Source organism: Arthrobotrys flagrans (genome assembly GCF_004000055.1).
Source record: "Arthrobotrys flagrans strain CBS H-5679 chromosome Unknown unitig_8, whole genome shotgun sequence".
Taxonomy (NCBI): Eukaryota; Fungi; Ascomycota; class Orbiliomycetes; order Orbiliales; family Orbiliaceae; genus Arthrobotrys; species Arthrobotrys flagrans.
Window position 1 is genome coordinate 1,930,048 of NW_027137553.1, and position 19,819 is coordinate 1,949,866.

General features: G+C 44.3%; 7 protein-coding genes across 7 annotated transcripts; 4 read left to right on the forward strand and 3 right to left on the reverse strand.

The window, feature by feature from the left end:
• Positions 1–515: 515 nt before the first annotated feature.
• Positions 516–1,730, forward strand: DFL_007064 (uncharacterized protein; the record flags this gene model as incomplete). The annotated part of the gene is made up of 3 exons (XM_067636589.1): positions 516–676; positions 769–833; positions 901–1,730. The coding sequence occupies 3 exons, from the start codon at positions 516–518 to the stop codon at positions 1,728–1,730; spliced, it is 1,056 nt and encodes a 351-aa protein (XP_067488190.1).
• Positions 1,731–3,233: 1,503 nt separating this feature from the next.
• DFL_007065 (uncharacterized protein) lies at positions 3,234–4,545 on the forward strand (the record flags this gene model as incomplete). The annotated part of the gene is made up of 2 exons (XM_067636590.1): positions 3,234–3,826; positions 3,891–4,545. 2 exons carry the CDS (start codon positions 3,234–3,236, stop codon positions 4,543–4,545), a joined length of 1,248 nt encoding a protein of 415 aa, XP_067488191.1.
• Positions 4,546–4,910: 365 nt separating this feature from the next.
• Positions 4,911–5,516, reverse strand: DFL_007066 (uncharacterized protein; the record flags this gene model as incomplete). Its single annotated transcript, XM_067636591.1, has 2 exons — positions 4,911–4,916; positions 5,070–5,516. 2 exons carry the CDS (start codon positions 5,514–5,516, stop codon positions 4,911–4,913), a joined length of 453 nt encoding a protein of 150 aa, XP_067488192.1.
• A 2,417-nt stretch (positions 5,517–7,933) lies between these two features.
• DFL_007067 (uncharacterized protein) lies at positions 7,934–8,876 on the reverse strand (the record flags this gene model as incomplete). Its single annotated transcript, XM_067636592.1, has 2 exons — positions 7,934–8,236; positions 8,301–8,876. 2 exons carry the CDS (start codon positions 8,874–8,876, stop codon positions 7,934–7,936), a joined length of 879 nt encoding a protein of 292 aa, XP_067488193.1.
• A 2,463-nt stretch (positions 8,877–11,339) lies between these two features.
• DFL_007068 (uncharacterized protein) lies at positions 11,340–14,019 on the forward strand (the record flags this gene model as incomplete). Its single annotated transcript, XM_067636593.1, has 7 exons — positions 11,340–11,390; positions 11,479–11,727; positions 11,827–11,900; positions 11,970–12,216; positions 12,327–12,469; positions 12,528–13,844; positions 13,914–14,019. The coding sequence occupies 7 exons, from the start codon at positions 11,340–11,342 to the stop codon at positions 14,017–14,019; spliced, it is 2,187 nt and encodes a 728-aa protein (XP_067488194.1).
• Positions 14,020–14,262: 243 nt separating this feature from the next.
• DFL_007069 (uncharacterized protein) lies at positions 14,263–15,063 on the reverse strand (the record flags this gene model as incomplete). The annotated part of the gene is made up of 1 exon (XM_067636594.1): positions 14,263–15,063. One exon carries the CDS (start codon positions 15,061–15,063, stop codon positions 14,263–14,265), a length of 801 nt encoding a protein of 266 aa, XP_067488195.1.
• Positions 15,064–18,512: 3,449 nt separating this feature from the next.
• On the forward strand, positions 18,513–19,023 carry DFL_007070 (uncharacterized protein; the record flags this gene model as incomplete). Its single annotated transcript, XM_067636596.1, has 2 exons — positions 18,513–18,695; positions 18,814–19,023. The coding sequence occupies 2 exons, from the start codon at positions 18,513–18,515 to the stop codon at positions 19,021–19,023; spliced, it is 393 nt and encodes a 130-aa protein (XP_067488196.1).
• Positions 19,024–19,819: the final 796 nt, after the last annotated feature.

A 19,819-nucleotide genomic window follows, 5' to 3' on the forward strand; every position in this document is an offset into this window, starting at 1 on the left:
AGGTGATCCTTTCGGTATATGGGCACCGACTTGTCGTTCAACGTACCACAATCAGGCCTATCGACAACGTACTGGTAGCTTGAGATTGCTCATAGAGAGGTTGGCTACAGCTTGGTATATGAGTACTTGGGCCGATATCTAGAAATTCGTCTCGTCTGTAAGGACATCCAATGTTATATTCGCTCTAGCTACTGTCCGTTTAGTGGATGTTTTCTTCTCGATTCTAGGCGAATTAGCGACATGAATGTGATTTTAAATCGTATAATTCCATTTCAACCAATTCACATGCCCAACCCCGCATTCCATTTTCACGAGAGGGGCAATATGCATGGTTCTGCGTTGACCATGGGTTAAATTCGGGTGTAACACAGTTGGCCCGCCAGCACCCTCCGTGTCTCAGGTCACGTGATATGACTATAATCCACCGTCTACCGAGGATAACTTCCTTCATCCCAAGATCCAGGCAACTTCACCTCCCCCTTGGGCTTCATATATCATTTCCTTATGTGGCAACCATGAGTAGCGACATAGATAACGACAGCCGCAAGGCTCTGCAGGAAGTTATCAACCGGCTGAAGAACTACAAACCTCCGTCGAATCAGTGGGATGAATTTGATGTCTCGCGCCGGGCTGCGGTTTTGATATTGTTGTTTCCGGATTCGAAGGGGGAGCTTCGGTATGTTATTACTTCTGTCACTTTTTTTTGGTAGTAATTCTAAGGTGTGAGGGGGGTTTTGAGGTTCGCTAATAATTTGTTTGGGCAAACAGGGTCGTCTTGACAGAACGTTCGAGCAATTTGCGTACCTTCGCCGGCCAGGTAGCTTTGCCCGGAGGTGGGTTTAGTGTTATCGATCTTTAAATCATCCTAGAATACTTGCTAATGAATCACTACTATGTTAGGCAAAGCGGATTCGCCAACGGAGACTGCTTTTGAAACCGCCCGCAGAGAAGCATCCGAAGAGATCGGTCTACCCTCTAGAAATGACCTTCTCCCTTCTCCATTCACTGTCACTCACTTGTGCGAAATGCCAACCAACTTATCCAGGAACCAACTTGGTGTTCGGCCTGTTGTCGCATTGTTGCACACTAAACCAGGGTATTCCGGTTCCACCGTCAACGCGGAAGAGTCTTTGATCCCTAGGCTTGACCCGAAAGAAGTTGCATCGGTATTCACTGTACCGTTGAGAGCATTCTTGGAATCGGATTACAAGAGCCCAGAATTTGAGTTCAATCCTGCCGAGAAATTCGCCGAATCTACCGTCGATATCGACTGGGGTACGGTTCCAACGGGGAAAACGGGGTGGTACGAAGGGCAATGGCTTGAATGGTACGGAATCAAATGGAGAGGGCATCAGTTCAACGTCTATACGAGCCCTGTAGTCGTGCAAAGAAGAGATTCGACACAAGTATTGGAGGATGAGGCCCAAGCATACGCTATCGGAAATTTGGAGGGCGGTAGAAGGAGTGGAGGAGGAACCCATGATAAGAAGCTGATTAAGTATAAAGTCTGGGGCATGACGGCAAGGATTGTAGTTGATGCTGCGAGGGTAGCCTTTGGTAAGAATCCAGATTTCGAGTATGTGGACAAGATGGGAGACGATGAAGTGATCCAGCTTTTACAAAAAGAAGGGAAACTTGGGCCGCGGGTTAAAGGGGTCATTGAAGACACCGGCGTAGGAACCCGTGTGAGTAATGGAGAGGGTAGAAAGGCCGAGAGTGGGAAGCTTTAGGTTATGCATATGATCGCTTGAAGAATATTGATAGCCGTTGCATACTATAGAGGACATACATTAAATGGGAATACTTTATATATATGCTTTACGCCCATGCATTTGAATGCATTACACTAAAACCCTGTCAAAGTTCTAATATCCATTTTAGTCACTGCTACCATTGTGCTATTTTAATCTTGGTGACTTTTGGGGCATTTAGAATCTTCGAGGTTCGTAGGTTGTATGTACTGTGGTTAGACGCTAAACGCTGGATACTGTGAACGTGAGAAATACAGTGTTAAGACAGAGCCTCCCCACGTGACAACCCTCTTCAACGTAGCTACCCGCCCCAAGCTTCAACTCCCGTCATTGATACATCTCCGATCGACCTTAAAGCTAGGAACAAACAATCAGTGCCACGGAATTATCGAAGACATTACTAAGGAGCTGGGCCGCTTGTTCACGTACTACTACCGGAACCCTGAGATCTCAATGCTAATAAGAAACTAATGCACTTGGCGCGATTCATTAGGGACAATAAGCAAACAGAGTTGGATCCCGGATCTTAAGGGTTTTTTTTAGAGATCTCTCGATTGCTCTTTGCAGAGTTCTCCATACTACCCCACGGGAGAATGGCAAGGTTCTTGGATATATATCTTCGTCGGATCCGCGAACGTGATAGCACCGCTATTGTTTTTGAAGCGACTGGCATCCCCGGTAGCTTCAATAAAACAAGTTTTGAAGAGGGTTGAAAATTAAGTAGAATGTTACCACTTCATAGAAGCTGATATATGCACCTGATTTGAATATCTTCAATATGTTGTATAGCGAACTTAAAGAGATTTCCTAGTATGGGGATGCAATAGCAAACATATATTGCGGGCAAAAGCAGACTATTTTAGGGAGAAAAATAAGGGAAATAGCTGCATCCCACTCGAAACTACATATCCCGCATCCAGATGCGTTGATGTGGTATTTTGCTGGAACGAAATGTGATTGGATCGTTCTACCATACATTAGTCACTTTGCGGCACATGAGAAGCATAGATGAGGCGAGTAGTATGGATGTTCCAAGCTGACCACTCCACCGCGACATCATGCAACATGCAACAGGATTGCCATGCTACCGATGTGGGTGCACTTTTGGACTTTATGGAGACAACTGAACGCGACACGACCTATCCTGTAAGTTTGGGATGAGATGCGCACCTGTTATCGAGGTGTACATGTTCTTGCGCGGGGCACTTTATGTGAAATTCGCATGGTCGCAGTCGCGGGAGGCCAGTATCGATATCGCGGCAGGGCCTCGTAGCTTGGACAGTCGAACTCTTGAATTGGGTTGTTAGAATAAAACACAAATCCTTCCATTCGCAACTCATACTTCTTTCCATCTACCATACCTCTCTCATTCTCTGTAAATCATTCGATCCCAACCGGTACCTGTCTATTGCCACCCGAGGCTAAGCTTCGCATCCATTACTCACCTCCCATAACCTTCAATACCACCGGGTCTCCTAAATTATGGACCCGATTCTCGAAATCCCACCGGAGAGCTCGTTCGAGGTGTTAAATTCACAGCCAAATGAGATGGGCCCAAGACTAGAGGTCGTTGGTGGTCCACGTCCTCCCGTTTACATAGTCAACCTCGACCTCCCTCCCCGTCAAAGATACCAACAAATAGGAAAAGACTTCAAAGACCAATTCGGCGAATTAACACCTCTCTTTGACAGTATCCTTGCCACCCTTCCCTACAACAAATTAATATCCTTCATTGCTCGAATCATCCTTCGGCGGGTTCATAACTCCGAAGAACAAGATGAAATCAAAGGACTGGTGGATGTTACGGGCATCCCCATGTTCCTTATGATTGCATTTAATACCTTCTTGGATACCTTCATGGGCTGTACTTCTGGTGCAGTAAGGCTAGCTGAGGATCCAGATGCCACCAAGAGTTCAAATGAGGATAGAGACAAGATGGTGCATTTCCGGACTCTGGACTGGGGTATGGATGAACTAAGGGATTTTATTATTCAGATCGACTATCAGAAAGAGGGGAAGATAATTGCGCACGCGATTACGTACGCTGGGTTTGTAGGCATTCTAACTGGAGTTCGGTAAGTCTTGCACATTCCCTGGGAGCTAGACCTAATTCGTTAACAATCTTGATCGATATAATAGAAAAAATCTAAGTGTATCCTTAAACTTTCGGCCTACAGCAGATGATAATACCTCTCGTGCAAAAGTCGCTTATCACAAACTGCTGGTTCTGCTTAGTTTCCGCCCATCTGTATCATCACAGCTCAGAAGCTTCCTCCTTCCAAGGGGTAAAAAAGATCCACCAACCTTTGAGGAGATCCTCCAAACGTTCGCGAAGACACCTTGTACCCCTGCCTATGTAACCTTGTGTGATGGTTCTCAAGCGGTTTTCATAGAAAAGGATATCCGCCGTGCGAAGATGAACATCTCGGAAGAATTCGTATCCGGGACAAACCACGACACCCATACGGAAGATTGGAAACCCGAGGATTACAAAGAATTCGCCCTACGGACCGATGCACTCGGAATGGCTCTCGAACTCCTTGAGGACAGCCAACACCGTAAAGCCTGTATCAACCGGTTATACGAACATACAAGTCGCCCCGTTCCTAAGAAACTCCGGAGGCGGGGCCGTAGGAAGGGAGAAGGGGGTATTAGCCTAAGTAATGTGGTTACATGGTGCCAGACTTGGCCGATAACAAACGAGTGTACACATTTCTCTTGTGTGATGGATCCAAAGGAAGGGGATATTAGTTGGGTTAAGTATCATCCAGAGCCACCCGAGTCTGAGGACTAGAGTGCCTTCGGAAGAGGATTGGCAAGAGACAAGGGCATTATAGGGCATGGGAGCATGGATTCTATTGTTAGTTTGCAGTCGTTTCTGACTAATCTATTGTAAAGGATACTCTGGATTAAAGCATACATTCGGGAGTAATCGCAGTCTGGAAGATTTGGAAAAAGTAAGCAAGTTAAAATCGTTGTAGGGAGTAAATGGAATAGAACCAATATCCGAACTGTTCGCCATTTCGCCCTGGTTGAAAGAATATAAAGGATATCTGTAGGCTGTAGAGAACCGATTAAACAGTAGACGCGTAAATCTCGCAGGAACCAATAAAGAAAGAGGGTCTCGAGCAAGCATATCGCCCGAAGTACTAAATCCACCTAAGCCTACGTAACCATATATCAAATTTAATTAGCTTTATATTCAAGCTTCACTCTATGCTGGTAGCTTATTTTTGCAAGCCGCTCTGTGACCCAAGACGTTACAGTCTCAAAGTTGTTGAAAAATTCTCGGAGAAAGTGACGGGAAAGTGTAATAACCTTGTCTAAGATGCCGTTCACCCATCCCATCAAATTCTTGAAGATAACAATTCCCTTCTCTCCCTCTGTCTTTGCATCATCCGGAGATTCGATTTTTGCTTTTAGATAGTGCTTTTTAGCAGCGGCGAGATATTCTCTTCTTTCTCTTTCGATCTTTTCGGAGGCATTTCGATTCAAATTGTTTGCGGGGTCGGTTATTTCCTTCTCATATCGCTTCCAGTCTTCATCGTCGTATCCGTCTTCGTCGTCCGAGCCGGCTGTAGATTCTGGTGTTAAAATTACGGATGGATTCAGTCTTCTCGGGAGTAATGTGGGATCGTATGTGTTATAATCATCGATAGCAGTGGTTTGTCCAGCAGGTAAATCATCGAAATCTTCCTCATGAAAGCATTCCTTCACCTCGAACTCCGAAAGCTTAGATTTTCGGTCCTCGGCGTAGGTTTTCATTGCGTCTTTGATGTATTTTTCAAATCGGGTTGCCGAAGCAATTGCTATTTGGCCTAGTAGGCTCTCTTGGGATTCAGTTGGCAGTTGGGGCGAACTGATATCCTTAGGTGGAAGGTGGTCGCCTTTTAGTGACTTTTCCTCGTATGGCGTATTTCAATCGGGCCGGCCTCGGAAACGTAAGTAATCGTCAAATCTAGCCCCCCAGAGTTCCGCTGGATGAGGTCGTTCCGATATATTATAATTTTTGGTCATCGTGCTCTCGAAGCGATTCCGCCGCGGTTATATAAACTAAGCTGAATAGGTATTTTGATCTGACGACAATCAGTTTGGACGCAGGCTAGTTCTACCAAAACTGATAATTCAGACAAAGCAATATAATGGAGAAGTTGAAGTGGGTCAGTATAGGTATTCCGACTTTATTATCTTGAGTAGAACGCCGAGATGTTTCACAAGAAGTGTCCACGTCAGAATTGGGACACAAGAAGCGGAGGCTAAAGGGAAACAAGAAAAGTTACTTTATTTTCCACACAAAATAACCAATAAAAGACCCTCTTGGTTAATATTACTTGTCAGGTTTTTGCTTTTACGTTCCTAGAAAACGTTGCGCAAGAATGAGGCCATTTTAGCTTAAGATGCAGGATGGGAGTGCATCTTAAGAAGCATGAAAACGACAATAATTGTTGCATTTTGGATGCGAGAAATGCGTTGTTCGCTTAGGTCTTCCCATGGCGGGTTCATAAGTGGCGGGTATTATAGGCGAAAGCGGTCACCGTAACCAGCGGAGCGTTGTGGGACGACAATCGAGACTCATCCTTGGAAGTGGGGATTCAGGGTCTGTGGTATAAATATATCGTAAAGCCGGGAGAGTATCTTAGTAGATAGCTTGATAGATATGAAGGAATTAACGTCCGCGTGAGCGCAGTGAAAAAGTTCCTACCTTTCGAGCAGCAGTCGACGATTCGAAGGGTTTTCTTCGACGGTTTCTTTTGTTATTATTCTGCCAGTCGAAGGAGAAGTAGCATTCGTGTTTTTTTAGTGTACGAGCATAATGAAACTAATGCACGATGTATTTTCATGCCTTTCTTTTTTCTTTTCTGGAAGCAAAAACAATACGGATTTTGTGGATTTTGTATTTTTGACCACATCTACGATCGTACAATAGGGGAAAAAGCACATCATTTTTCAGTTTTATGCTATGAATCTACACGATCTATTATATTAATTAAAGCAATAAGATGTCTCTTAACTCAAACTTTTATTCGTTTAAGATCTAAGGCAAGAAACGATGTTTTCCGTGCCTCGGAACTCTAATGAATAAAGTCTTCCAGCCATCCTGAGCTAATATTCTAGAAAAAGAAAAAAAAAAGCATAGAGCGCAGTAAATACCCTTCAACGACCGTTATATGGTAACTGAATCCTTTCAATTCATCGAGCTATTCTATTGATTGCCAACACGCAGAAAGTACTTTGCGGATTTTGGCGCTTATCAGGTGGATCATGAATAAGCATTTGGGACCATCGGATCGAAAGAACCTAATTTGAACACAATCACCCGACAGTCGAGTGGACAGGTTATGCCAGTTTTATCTTGGTAATTAACTTGCCATTGTTTGGGAGGCTGCGTGAATTGGCGGTGTTGTAGTATTTAGAACCGGGGTTTAATGAACTCCGTGGAAATCCAATAGTTTGGGATCGACTTCGTGAATTCGGTGAACGCCACTGCATCGCAGTTGTTGGACGTGTGCGAATATATGGATATATTTATATAAAAGCAGTGTAAGCCAACGGAGCAAAAAATACAGAAGAATTGTGGAAAAAGAAAGAGAGATCGATAAGCACACATACGCATAGACTCTCCTAGATAGGGTTTGGATACTAGTCATGCTATTTTTCACATAACTATATCGATCAATTACTGGAGACTTTGAAAAATAAAATTGGTATAGAAGAAGCCATTAAAAAGTCTTCGATTTAACTGTATGGGTATATATATGCAACTCCATGGTGTCCTGTATATGACATGACAACTAAATGCCCTCCTTCATATTGGGTATCAATGGGAAAAAAAAGAAAAACATATGAAGTGATATATGCAGGGAGTAAATCGCAGTCAAGCGCGATAAAGAGATGCTATATTAAAATGTTGAAAATGCAAGAGAAACAAAAAGAAAAAAAGGAATGAATAAATGTTGTACAATAAAAATCAAAAACATAATGGGTATATGCAATAAAGCAATTTAAAATCTTGGGGGGTATCAATTATGTATGTATTCCATCTTCCAGCTTCCTCCGTCTTGTAAAAAGTGGTATCATTCGTTTCCAACCTTCGGGGTATCGGTCATAAAAAATGCTATATGCTTCAAAGGATTCTCGGTTCCGCAGCCGCTCAGATCGATCAAGCAAAGATCAAAGAGGGTTTAGAAAGCGTGGAGGAGAGCGGAGTTGCTGTTCTTTCCACGGTACTTGTCCCAGAATTGGAAGATTCTGGTGGTCTGGCCGGCGGTGAACTCGTCCATGCAGGCATCGTAGGAGTAGTCCATGAAGTTGTGGATTGGGTCCTCGCCAGGGTATTTTGTTCCCGTGCAGGTGTCCTTACCCTTGGGGCATCCTTCGGTTGGAGTGGACTGGGCTGGGGTGTCGTCGACTTGGTCACCACCGTCGCAGCCGTCCTGGAAAGTGTGGAAGAGACCGAACCAATGTCCGATTTCGTGAGTGGCAGTCTATTGGGTGGCGAGTTAGTTAATTGCCTTATTTGAAGCATGTGGGATTTTGAATAAAACTTACAGCTCCGAGATCGTAGTTCTTGGTGCTGCCGCCAGGAACACTGGAGTGGAGAACTTGGCAACCGTCCAACCAGAATTCGTCGCTGTCCTTCTCGACATCCTCTGGGAAGACGCAGATTCCCAAAAGACCGTCACCGAGAGGTCGGAAGTAGACATTCAAAGCGGAGTATCCACCCTTTCGGAGCTTCTTCTTCATAGCCAATTCAACGGTCGTGTCGCTTTCATCAATGCTGGCAGTTGCCCATTCCTTGTTGACAGTCTTAGTGGTTTCCTTGAGGTCGAATCTAATACCGGTTCGCTTGTAGTGCTGGTTCATAACTTCCAATTGCTTCTGGAGCTTGTCGTCTAGAACCCATCCGTTTTCTTCGGTCTCGTCAGAGGCAACGACGTGGAAGTAAGTTTCAACGACGAGAGTTCGGTTGGCAGCAATAGCGGCAGGAAAGGCGGAGCGAGCATTAGCACGCTGGAAAGCCCTGGCCTGCTCCTTGAGGGCACCGGGAACCTTAGTAGTACCGCACTTTCGCTGGGCAGCGGCAGCAAGAGCCAACAATGGCATCAAAATGAGAGAGGCGCGCATATTGGATTGTATTTGTGGGTATTGATATTTATAATGAATTTGAAGTTATCGAAGTAAGGTATGTTCGAGTCGGTTGGATAAAGAGTATTGTGAATACGGCAAACCCGTGCTGAGAAAGGCTATTCGAGGAGAAGAAAGGCTTTTGATGATGTTGATGATAATTTTTAAATTCGAATTCCAAACGACGAAACCCCGAGTTTTATAGATTTGGTCTCATCTTAGAATGGTATACATTCCTTATAGCAATAGCCCGTCGAGGTATGATGCATAGTTTCACCCCACTTCGCCCAGCCGTGGTTGCTTCCATATTGCAACTGTCAGATCCCGACATGATCTGACCGAGACATCCTCCAATCAGCCGAACTCCAAAGGATAACGCTCCTACAAGGCTGGGATCTGGGGTGTATACTACGACTTGGTATAGCCATCGGAGAATAATACAGGTTGTCTTTCTTTGGGTCTAAGGCAGCCACAAGTGCTAATCCGAGAAGTTACCTAAGCAATATTCAGGTTATCGGGAAGAGGTGTAGATACCATCCGACCATCCACCAATCACTAACCCGGATGCGCTAGTGACGACAAGGAAGTGGTGCGCAAGAGCCCGACGTGCAGTCCGACTATACAAGTTCGACAGGTGAGGCCATGACTCGTGATTTGCCAGAAACAAGCTTCCTGCGGGTTATCTCTACAAGGAAGAGCGAGATGGGAACGAGCGACCTGGTAGGCGTCAATGGTGGAATTTCGCATATATTGATGTCTCGACCCATCTTTGAAGTATTGGGAAGGTATCGAAACATCATATTTAGAGCCATCAGCCTATGGGGAGATCCTATATTTCCTGGAGTGGTAATGGATGTACCTGATATTGTATCAGGTTTCCTGCCCCCGCTAGGTGTATATACTCCTTTACCCCGAACTACCCATACTCCTTAGCGCGGTAGACGTACGAACGATGGTCCGAAGGCTGGTATTTTATTTATTTAATTGGGAAGGAGAAGTCCTTCGAGATTGGAAGATGTTGGCACTGCAGCCAACACATGTTCCTTGCAGGAGGTTAGCGGCCTTGGCTGGCGATGTTTTGCCAAGCCAATATTCTAGAATGCGGACTTCCTATTCTTGATTGGCTGCGCGAAAAACATCTTACAATTGGCCCTGAAAATCGTATGTGCCATTTAATTCATCGAGCCCCACTACCTCCCAAGGCTTGCAAGGTTGATCATTCCTGGGATGCCAGTCCCGGTTTCCCAGTTGAGGAAGAAAAACGTTGCTCAGAAAAACGGGTTTAGGCATTCTTGCGCCAACTAGCGAGGCTTTGAAGCCTTGGGGAAAGGATTCCCGGTTTTGTTGCTTCTTGGTGCAGGAATTCCGAGGCATATTCGTCCTGCGCCTCTTCGGGACGCTATTGCGACACGACGGCGTAGAAGCATGTGCCGTAACATCGATCCGGCATAGATGCAACCGAACAGATATAAGGTTAAATATCTGGTCTCGATTACCGCCCAGAACTGCGCAAAATAGCAGGCGAATATACCAAGAGGTATTCTCACCTACTACTTTGCCATCTAGCTTCCCAAAGATATCGTCTTAGCTGGCCATCTGACCTCGTATGCCTGCTCTTCTGCGATAGTAAGCTTTCCTTAGGATTGTATTGTCCTGACATCGACCCGGACAAGACCTATGGCGTAGCATCTGTTACAAATCCGTGCAGAATGGATGAAACCGTAAAGATAATTAGGTGACATTTTACAATATCTCCCTCGTCATCCAAGTTCTTATCATAAGCTTTCCCCAGACAAGCATACCCTCGCAATATAACGTTCTGAGTCGTCTCAGTTTAAACAAAAAACGCCTGAACCGCATTGAAATAGTTCGAATCTGGCATCTCGAAAACAAGTCGTAATTGTGGTTATCGTCCCCATCCTTGGAAAGTTCAAGGTCTCGTGGCTCTTGGCTTTCGGCAGACCTTTGGGTTAGTGTTTCCTCACGGTCGATGAACGTCATCGAATTCTTATATCCCTATGGATTTTCTCCAAATTGTTTGAAACGGGAGTTGTTAGTTTATCATACCCTGAAGAAGTTTAAAAGTGCTGGTCTCTCCTTACCACGTATGCAGTGATTGACGTGTACTGTCCCATAGTATATGCATTCTTGCTTATCATTCAAACCCCTAAAAATTGCATGTGATCGTTCGATAATCTGAAACCAAAGGTAGTCCTGGATTGTCTCGAATAGGAATGGTGGCGAACCTTTGGTTCACACGAGACAATTCCCTAGAAAGGTGGGGTCCTGGATCGAGTTGGGACGAATACCTCGATTTGTGTTGGACTGTTGTAGTTCGCGTACTGCCCAATGCATTGGGCTTGGCGACTACAGCTTCCCGTTCAAGGCCTCGCGACGGGACTCTGCTTTCCCAGAAATCCACTAGAACCCTCCCACCAAAACCGATAATTGCATTGCAAAATCATGGACAATGATAGCGTGCTAAACGACGATTCGGGGTCGTTGGAGCACCAGGTAAGACCTTCCCCCGTTGTTTCTTCATCTCCGTAGTCAGGATGCCTTCTTCGTACCTACCCCCTACTAACCAGTTCACACAAGGAAGGCTTGCTATATCTACACGCCGACTTCGGAGGCATTATCATTGTCAACTCCCAAGAAACGTAGAGCGGCGTCGAGTTCTCGAACACCGAGGTCTAAACGTGAAAAGATTGACTCAAAGAATTGCGAAATAGTTGGAGCTCGGGGACATGGTTTCCCTACACTTCTGCGCGATTTGGAGGATGAAGATGCCGTCAATGCCAGATATGAGGCGTTTCAGAGATTATGGAGAGATGTGGAGAGGCGGACCGACGTAAGTTCCTTTTTCCCTTCTTTACCTATTCCATTTATTTCTCTATTTTATTCTTTTCAATTAGTTGTCGAATTAAGAGAGCTTATGAAAATGATATAGGATGTTCTAGCTCAAGTTAATGATGAGACTTTGCAATCTGTCTCGACATTTGTCTCGAAAGCGAGCCAAGATGTGTATGAAGATCCTATTTCCTAGTTCTAGTCTACTGAACACCGTAGAACAAAAAATTGACTGGTTAACAGATACGGCGAGAAACTACCAACTGGTCTAATTCTGACCGGACCGAATATCGCTGCTCATGGCGTTCTCTTCCAACAAATCGAGACTCGTATCCAGAGTGTCGATAAACGTGGAAGAGTGGCTGTCTTGACATCCAAAGATTCGTCGAATCTAAAGAATGTGCTTAAGAAAATCATCAGATGCATCACAGAGATACATGATGGCTTTGACGACGAAGACGACATCGTAGAGGCAAAGATGGGAAGAAATGTATGCATTCTCCCTGTTTTTGGTCTTCTTCGCAGTCCACCGGCGACTTTTTTTTCATTGCATTTCAAGAATTCATATCCCAGAATTCATGAACAAAAGCTAACAACCAGGTGAAGCCATCACGATACAATTATGACCCCGAGATCATTCATGACTGGTGTTCAACCCACCTAGATGCCAAAGTAGTAGTTGCCGTCCAGGACACCGAAGCCTTCGACCCCGCGGTACTCGTAGAATTAATATCCATACTACAGTATGTACACAAGCTCTCTCAAGCATAGACCAAACCACATTCTAACCCCCAAACCCAGCCAATACCTCCCCAAAATCCCCTTCATCCTCCTCCTAGGCATCGCCACCTCAGAAGACATCTTCTACGAAAAACTCCCCCATTCAACCATCCGCCTCCTGCGCGGCGACCGCTTCGATGTCCAACGCTTCGAAGAATCAATGGAACAAGTCTTCGAAGAAGCAGTCCTATCCTCCCAATCCATTCTGAAACTCGGTCCTAGAGTCTCGGATGTAATCTTCGAACGACAAAAGGACCATACGCGAAGCGTGGCAAGTTTTGTGATGGCGTTAAAGTATGCATACATGTCACACTTCTACGCAAATTCTTTAAGTGTGATCCTTGGTTCTATCGATTCCGAAGAAGCTTTGAATACGATATTGTCGGATGCTCATTGCGAGGCAATTCGGAATCTACCGTCGTTTAAACCTTTCGTTGAAGCGAAGATTTCGATGTTCCCATGGCGGGCACGGGATTTGATAACCTCGAATAAAGCACTAAAATCTGCGGTATTCACTGCATCCCAGGAATGTCAACGCTACAGCGCAAACTTAGCAGAAGCCATAAACCTCTTCCGAAAACTCCAATCAATAGTTTCTCCTCAACAAGCCAACGAAATCCCTACTTATGAACTCTACTCCCGTATCCTCTGGGGGGAATTCACAACCCGTCCGGCATTCAGAGATGCAATGTTAACCGCCAAAAAGATCAGTTCTGAAAAGTTTCATACGTTATTAACAACCATATCAGAACTCCCCTCTCAACTCTCATCAGAACTTTCAGCTGCAAGGAATAAAGTCCAAGAATTACAATCCGAAAAGGCGGCAAAGGGTAGTACCTTAGTCTCTGAATTCGCATTACCCGATTCCCACCGTACAACCGTCAAATCAGGACGAGTGCGTCTTGACGAACAAAAATCCAAAATGACATCCCAAGACACCGAATACCACAAAACTGTCACTTCAACAGTACAACAACTTGAAGCATACTTCAAAGATAAATTTAAACCTTACACAAACTTATTTCTTCACGAGATATTCTTTTACGACTTGAAGTCGCCGCATTCGCAGGTTTTTGCGGCGAAGCCGAGGCCGAGTGTGGAGAGGGCGTTGAGTAGACCTGGTGATTATTTGGGGTGTGAATGTTGTGGTAATAACGATGATGAAGAAGCGGGGATGAGTGGGTCGCAGCCTTATACTGCTATTTTATATCAGTTGTATTTGGAATCTCCGGCATTGATTGGGGTGTATGATCTTTGGAGTGCGTTTAGGGTGGTGAGTTTGGGTGATAAGGCGGATCAAGAGGTCGATGACGAAGATGAGGAAGAGAAAGAGTTGCAGTACGTTCTCTCCTAATCTAATTTAGTGAGAGATGTGCAATTGGGCTAATGAGTTTGGATAATATATAGGGCACAGTTCTATAGAGCTCTAGCAGAGCTTCGATACCTTGGGCTTGTGAAGTATAGCAAGAAAAAGGCAGACCATTTGGTCAAATTAGCGTGGAAGGGACTATAAACCTCCTCCTTTTGCCATGCTAAAAACTATAACATTGGACTTGGAAAAAAAATTTTTAACAGTAAAATATGATGACAGAACGAACCCTCCCATAAAAAGACCAGACGAAAAAAGCCGAACATCCTCCAAACGCCCCATGCATCTATATCCCACCCAATTCCATTAAAAATGCTTATTATCACCTCATATCGTACCATCGTCATAAAAAAGATACTCACCAAAAAACTCCAACCATGATATTCTTCAAAACGTAAACTTCTCCCCCTCAAGCCTCCCCACCCTCCCCGGCCTCACAACTTCAAAGCCCCCAGCTTCCCCACCATCCTCCCCAACAACCACAACCCACCCATTCCTAACCAAAACCTCCAAAATTCTTTTAACCTCCTCATCCCCCCTAACAACCAACCCGTCATCACCAATCCAATACTCCAAATTCCACACCCCATCCCACCCTTCCATCACCACGAACCTTTTAGCTAATACATCAACTTGGTATTTCACCCATTCCTTCCATGGTCTTGTTGACCAACTTGGTTGTATTTTCTTGCCGTTGTAGCGAGAAGTGTGGTTTGGAGTTGGACTGTTGAGGTGGGATGTTAGAATCGCAGATTCTAGGGATTTTAACCATGATGAGGAGATGCTGGTGAAGGGTATTGGTGAGAGGATTTGGGAGAGAGCTTTGGTGCCGGAGGGGGTTAAGTCGATTCCTCCTTTGTTTAACGAAGAAATGAAGATATTTGCTGAAACTCCGTGGCGGTATGATTGTGAAGAAGAACTAGCACCAGACAACGGAAGATTTGAAGACTGAAGAAGTGATTGTGGTACTAGTGGTTCATGATGGATTGTTGAAAGATGGACGGTACGGTTTTGAAGACGGGTGTGTTGATTATGGTCATGATGATGGTCTTGGCGTGGTTGTTGGCAGTGGTAGTCTAGTGCTGCTGCGGCTGGGGAGGTTAAGCTCCGTAATTGCAGGTTTGGAGTGGAACTGCAGGACCGAAGGATTGGTCTGTGGAGTGGGAGGGTTTTTGGGAGTCGTAGCATTTTGATTTGGAAGGATATATATTCAAGAAATATGGATATTTGTTGGAAGTTGAATTAAAATGCTGGAAGCCTCTGAATGTCGAAGTCGAGATTGACGTTCGAGGTCGAGAAATAGCTATATCTTTATATCCTTCAACCCCCCAAATTCTCCCTCTGAATAAAAAAGGTTGCAAAAAGAATAAAAAATGCGTATGACTTAATCCCTCCCCTCTTTTAAACTCTTTTTAAAAGAATGTTTTAAACAATAATGTTTAAAAAAGTTCGTTCGATACGACGCTGGCGATAATATTTTAGACAGAAAGTCTAAAAGCGTGTGGTGTGTGGTTTTAGGTGAACGTCGCCGCCGTTTTGGAGTATGATAAAACGGTGGTTTTGGTTGGGCCAGGCTGAAAGTTTAAAGGCAAAGGTGCTGGGTAAGCTTAAGCTGGGTCGCAAAGGAACAAACCAATGCAAGGTAAATGTTAAGGAAAATCCCGAAAACCTAGCGGCCTCTTTATATATTATCCCCAGAGAAAAATTAATGATCCACTATCCGCCGCCGTATTATTAATAAAAATGTAATCCCAAAGAAAGATTTACAGAAGAAAGAGAATAAGGAGCCTTGCGAGTACAGTACACGTGGAAGGGGGATGGGCAAAAAACAAGTACTTAAGTACCTACCTAGGTATTTAGACAAAAGGATTGGCGATGGCCCATCGGAATCACTGCGAGGCGAAACAGTACTGGCGACATATGTAATATGTATTCCCTATCTACCAAGGCTAAGAAAGAAAATAAACCAATAGCTCACTCGTAACTCCTAAGGCTCTAAAGCCTTACGATATACTTACATAAAGGAATGTCCTTCCCACATGTATCATTAGGGAACGTTCCGAGCGTCATTTCGATGATAAGCCGGCGTCCGAAGGCGCAGCTCCTGGCAGTTAGTTAGCAGCACAAGGCCCGTTGGGATATTGTTTCGGTTGGAGAAGGCTTTAGTTTGTATCTTTTTGGGGGACAAAAATGTTGGCCTGAGAACTTGAAGGCGAGATTCCCCGGCTAGAGTTGGCTGTTTTTGTAATGGTTGAGACTCTTGTGGGGCCTACATGTTTATGCAAATGCAGATGATAAGGAGATGAGGGTAGCTGTCGATGAGAAGGGGAATGGTAAGACAGTTTGGATAGCTGTCATGGAGCTTTTGATGATATCATTGGTATATCGCAGATACAGATTTATAATTAGTTACGTCTTCGGGAGGCTTTGCGCGGAAGTTGGGTTTTGCGACAGAAGTTTAGAATTGTAATACAAATGGCACGTTGCAATCTTCTACAAAATTTCTACGGAAGATACATAGTACAGTTCCAAACCAAAATCTCCTTTGGGTGTTCAATAGATTGACATAACCGTATACTCGGGGTGCTCTTAGGCCCCTTATCACGATTGATCACTCCCAAAGCTCCCAAAGCAGCTTCCCAACCAGCAGCCGAAACGGGTAACCCGTTACTTAATCACCCGCCGACCAAGCAAGGGATAGGTCCCAAGTCCGAGCCCCGAGCTCGAGTGATCGTCCCGAAAATCCAAACCAAAACCGAATTGTTCAAAAAAAAATTAAAAAATTAAAAAATTTGGTCATCTGATCAAGTCAGGAAGATCTATCTAACCATTCGAGAGGTGAGTATAAAAACAAGTTGGGTAGTTATTCCAGAGCAGAAGGGGTTGTTTATGGATGTACAAGACATCGGTGTTAAATTGTTTATCAGAGAGACATCACCGACTGGTTTCTAATCACCGACCCGCCGTGTCCAGAGCCAATGACAACAGTGCGACCGGATCTTTAACTTTTGCCTCTATGTATGCGCGCCCTTGTCCACCAGCAGTCGGGCTACTGCCTCATACCCCTTTCCTGCAATCAGTGATAACGACGTCTGGCCGCCTTTTTCCAGTAGCAACTGGACCATCGTCTCATGCCTGTATATTGCGGCCTATAATAATGGTGCGAGAATATTTATCTTTAATTAGTACTGTTGTCTGCCAATAATCATAAATAGACTACCACAGTAATGACGTATAATTGTACTTACCGTCTTTTACTTCTATGTCCGCGCCCTTTTCTATCAGTATTCGGACCATTGCCTCACATCCATTCCGTGCAGCCCATGATAATGGTGTGCAGCCGGATTTATCTTTCGCTTTTATACCCTTTATCCACCAGCAGCAAGGCTACTGCCGAAGAAATTTGGACATGTAACGTCATGTTGGATATATAAACCGCAAATCGATTTTACGTACCAGCGTCGACGTTGTTGAAGTTGATAGCCTAGTATTAGTTTAGTAGGCATCAAAATGCGGTTGTGGACGGGCTTACCTATGGTTTCCGATAGACCCTTGGACCGCTATTTGACTCCCCGTAGTTGTGAATGTTGTTTGGTCCATTTATTTTCGCGGCCGATAGCTGTTAGTGAAACTCACACCGTATTAGTTTTTTCGGAGGCTTCGAATATTTGTAGACCTTAATGTATTAAGTGCTTAAAGCTATTGATACCTATCCCTCGGGCCACTGTGATACCGTGAACCAATCATGCGGCGCAGGATCAGTGTTTCATGTTACCCAAAAACGAGAATCGAAAGGACAAACAACATATTAGGACTGGAAAAAAAAAATCCAGGCATAAGTCCTGTAGTACACCTTCGGGCCACAAAACGTTTAAGACTTTTCATCTAAATCCTGCGCACGGACGTCATTAACACACAAGATTTTATTGTTTTGAGGCCTGGAACTACAAGACTACAGTGTCTTGATGCTTATATTTTAGTTACAAATTAAAATAACTAATTTTGGTAGACTGGTTAGTATTGCGGTGGTAGTCGCAGGCTGGCGGGCTGTTACAATATATAGTACCATGCAACACAATAATGGCAGGTTCACAGGTAAATTCACAGGCAAATTCACAGGTAGGTTCACAAGTAGATTTACACAGCGGTACCTGCCTGCTTGCCTCACCAGCCTACCGCCTGCCTTCAAGCAGGCAGGCCAATAGCTGGCAGGCTGGCGGGTAGGTTAGTCACTAGCTAGTAGTTGCGCTGCGTTATATAATAAATTGCAACAACAACTCTAGCAGCCGAGACTGCCAGCTTAACTACAAAATCCATAACTTCATAAAAATTAGTTATTTTAATTTGTAACTAAAATATAAGCATCAGGACACTGTAGTCTTGTAGTTCCAGGCCTCAAAACAATAAAATCTTGTGTGTTAATGACGTCCGTGCGCAGGATTTAGATGAAAAGTCTTAAACGTTTTGTGGCCCGAAGGTGTGATTTGAACAGGGATGTTTGAGTAGAATTGAGTAAGTGACAAAGTGTGGGTGGAAGTTTCCCTCATGCGGGGGTATGTTGGAGTAAATATGCTATATAAGGTATGTGCTTAAAAGCTGGGTTTGAAATCCATTCCAAGCGTACGTATTCTTTGACCATGAGTCAAATCAATCAAATGCCCGAGCGGCTTCAAAGTATCGTGTCTGAAATGCGAAGTATAATCCAAAATGGCGGCACAGCCGAAGAAGCAAAATCCGCAATAGGCTGGAGACATGGCGGACCCAGATTCATGGATGAAGTGACGAAGTTGAAAATGGAGTTGAAGGATATGGGCAAGAAAGTAAGCGAAGCAGGACTTTTCTTTCCTATAGGGTACCTATCTCGCAACCAAACATATATGGTGTCTGTATACCTAGTGAGTAGGTTCTACTTCTAATAGAATCCGTTAAAATTTTTAGGTCACGACTGTGAAAGCGCTCCACGCCTTCAAAGATATAAAAGTGAAGAATCCAACCGGTCGTCTGATTTTGATCCCGATCCGGGGTACGATGTTGTTTAAGAATGGGGACCCGTTGGCAGCTGATTGTTATTATTATCTTGAGGAGGAGAGGGTGCTCAGGGGAGAGGACATGGATCTTATTTTTGTGGTGCTTGAGGGGAAGAAATAGGTAATACTATGATGGAGTTTTATTTATTTAGTTCTGTCTTGTCAATTTTTAAGTATTAATTTTACGAACTCCACTGCATAATTTACGTCGCCCTCACTATTTTCACGTTGTGAGGATTCTAGGTTCACTCGTGGGAGAACGTCATTCTGAGTATTCTGGGATTGAACTAGGGGCGGCTCTAGTTTGTGGGCTTAGGGAGGGGCCGCCGTTTACGAGGCGGGGAGGGAAGAGGTCTTCCTCTACCTCTTTCTTACAATGTTTAATTTGATCGCTTAGTAACAAACGATCTTACAATTCAGAGCGGACCATATAATAAAATTCCTTATATGGTCCGGACCCTGGACCTAGGTAACTGAGGGGGCACCTCTGGTGAGTGCCCTCAGACAGTATAAGCACCCACAGCTTACTATGGTCCCAACTACTCTTGTAGAACAGTCGGGCAAACGTTTAAACAGTCTTGCGAGCGCATGCAAGCTTGTTGTAATAATAAGATTATTGTAGTACTAACTTTGATCATCTTTTCTTGCTCCCTAAATCTTACGTTTGAGTGCTTTGCTGTATTTTTATGTTAGTATTATTATATTAATTATAAAACTGTAGTTTGATTATAAGATATAAGACATGAGCTTCGAAATCTTTATTAGTGTGGTGGAGAGTTTGTGTGTTCACGTGTTCTGTTGCAATTTTTGAGTTCTTCTTAACGCATCTTGGCATTCTCGTTCTATCAATCGTTTTCCTACCGACATTCTTTTTTGGATCGTGAACCAATCCCTTTTGTACAACAAAGTTTCCTTTG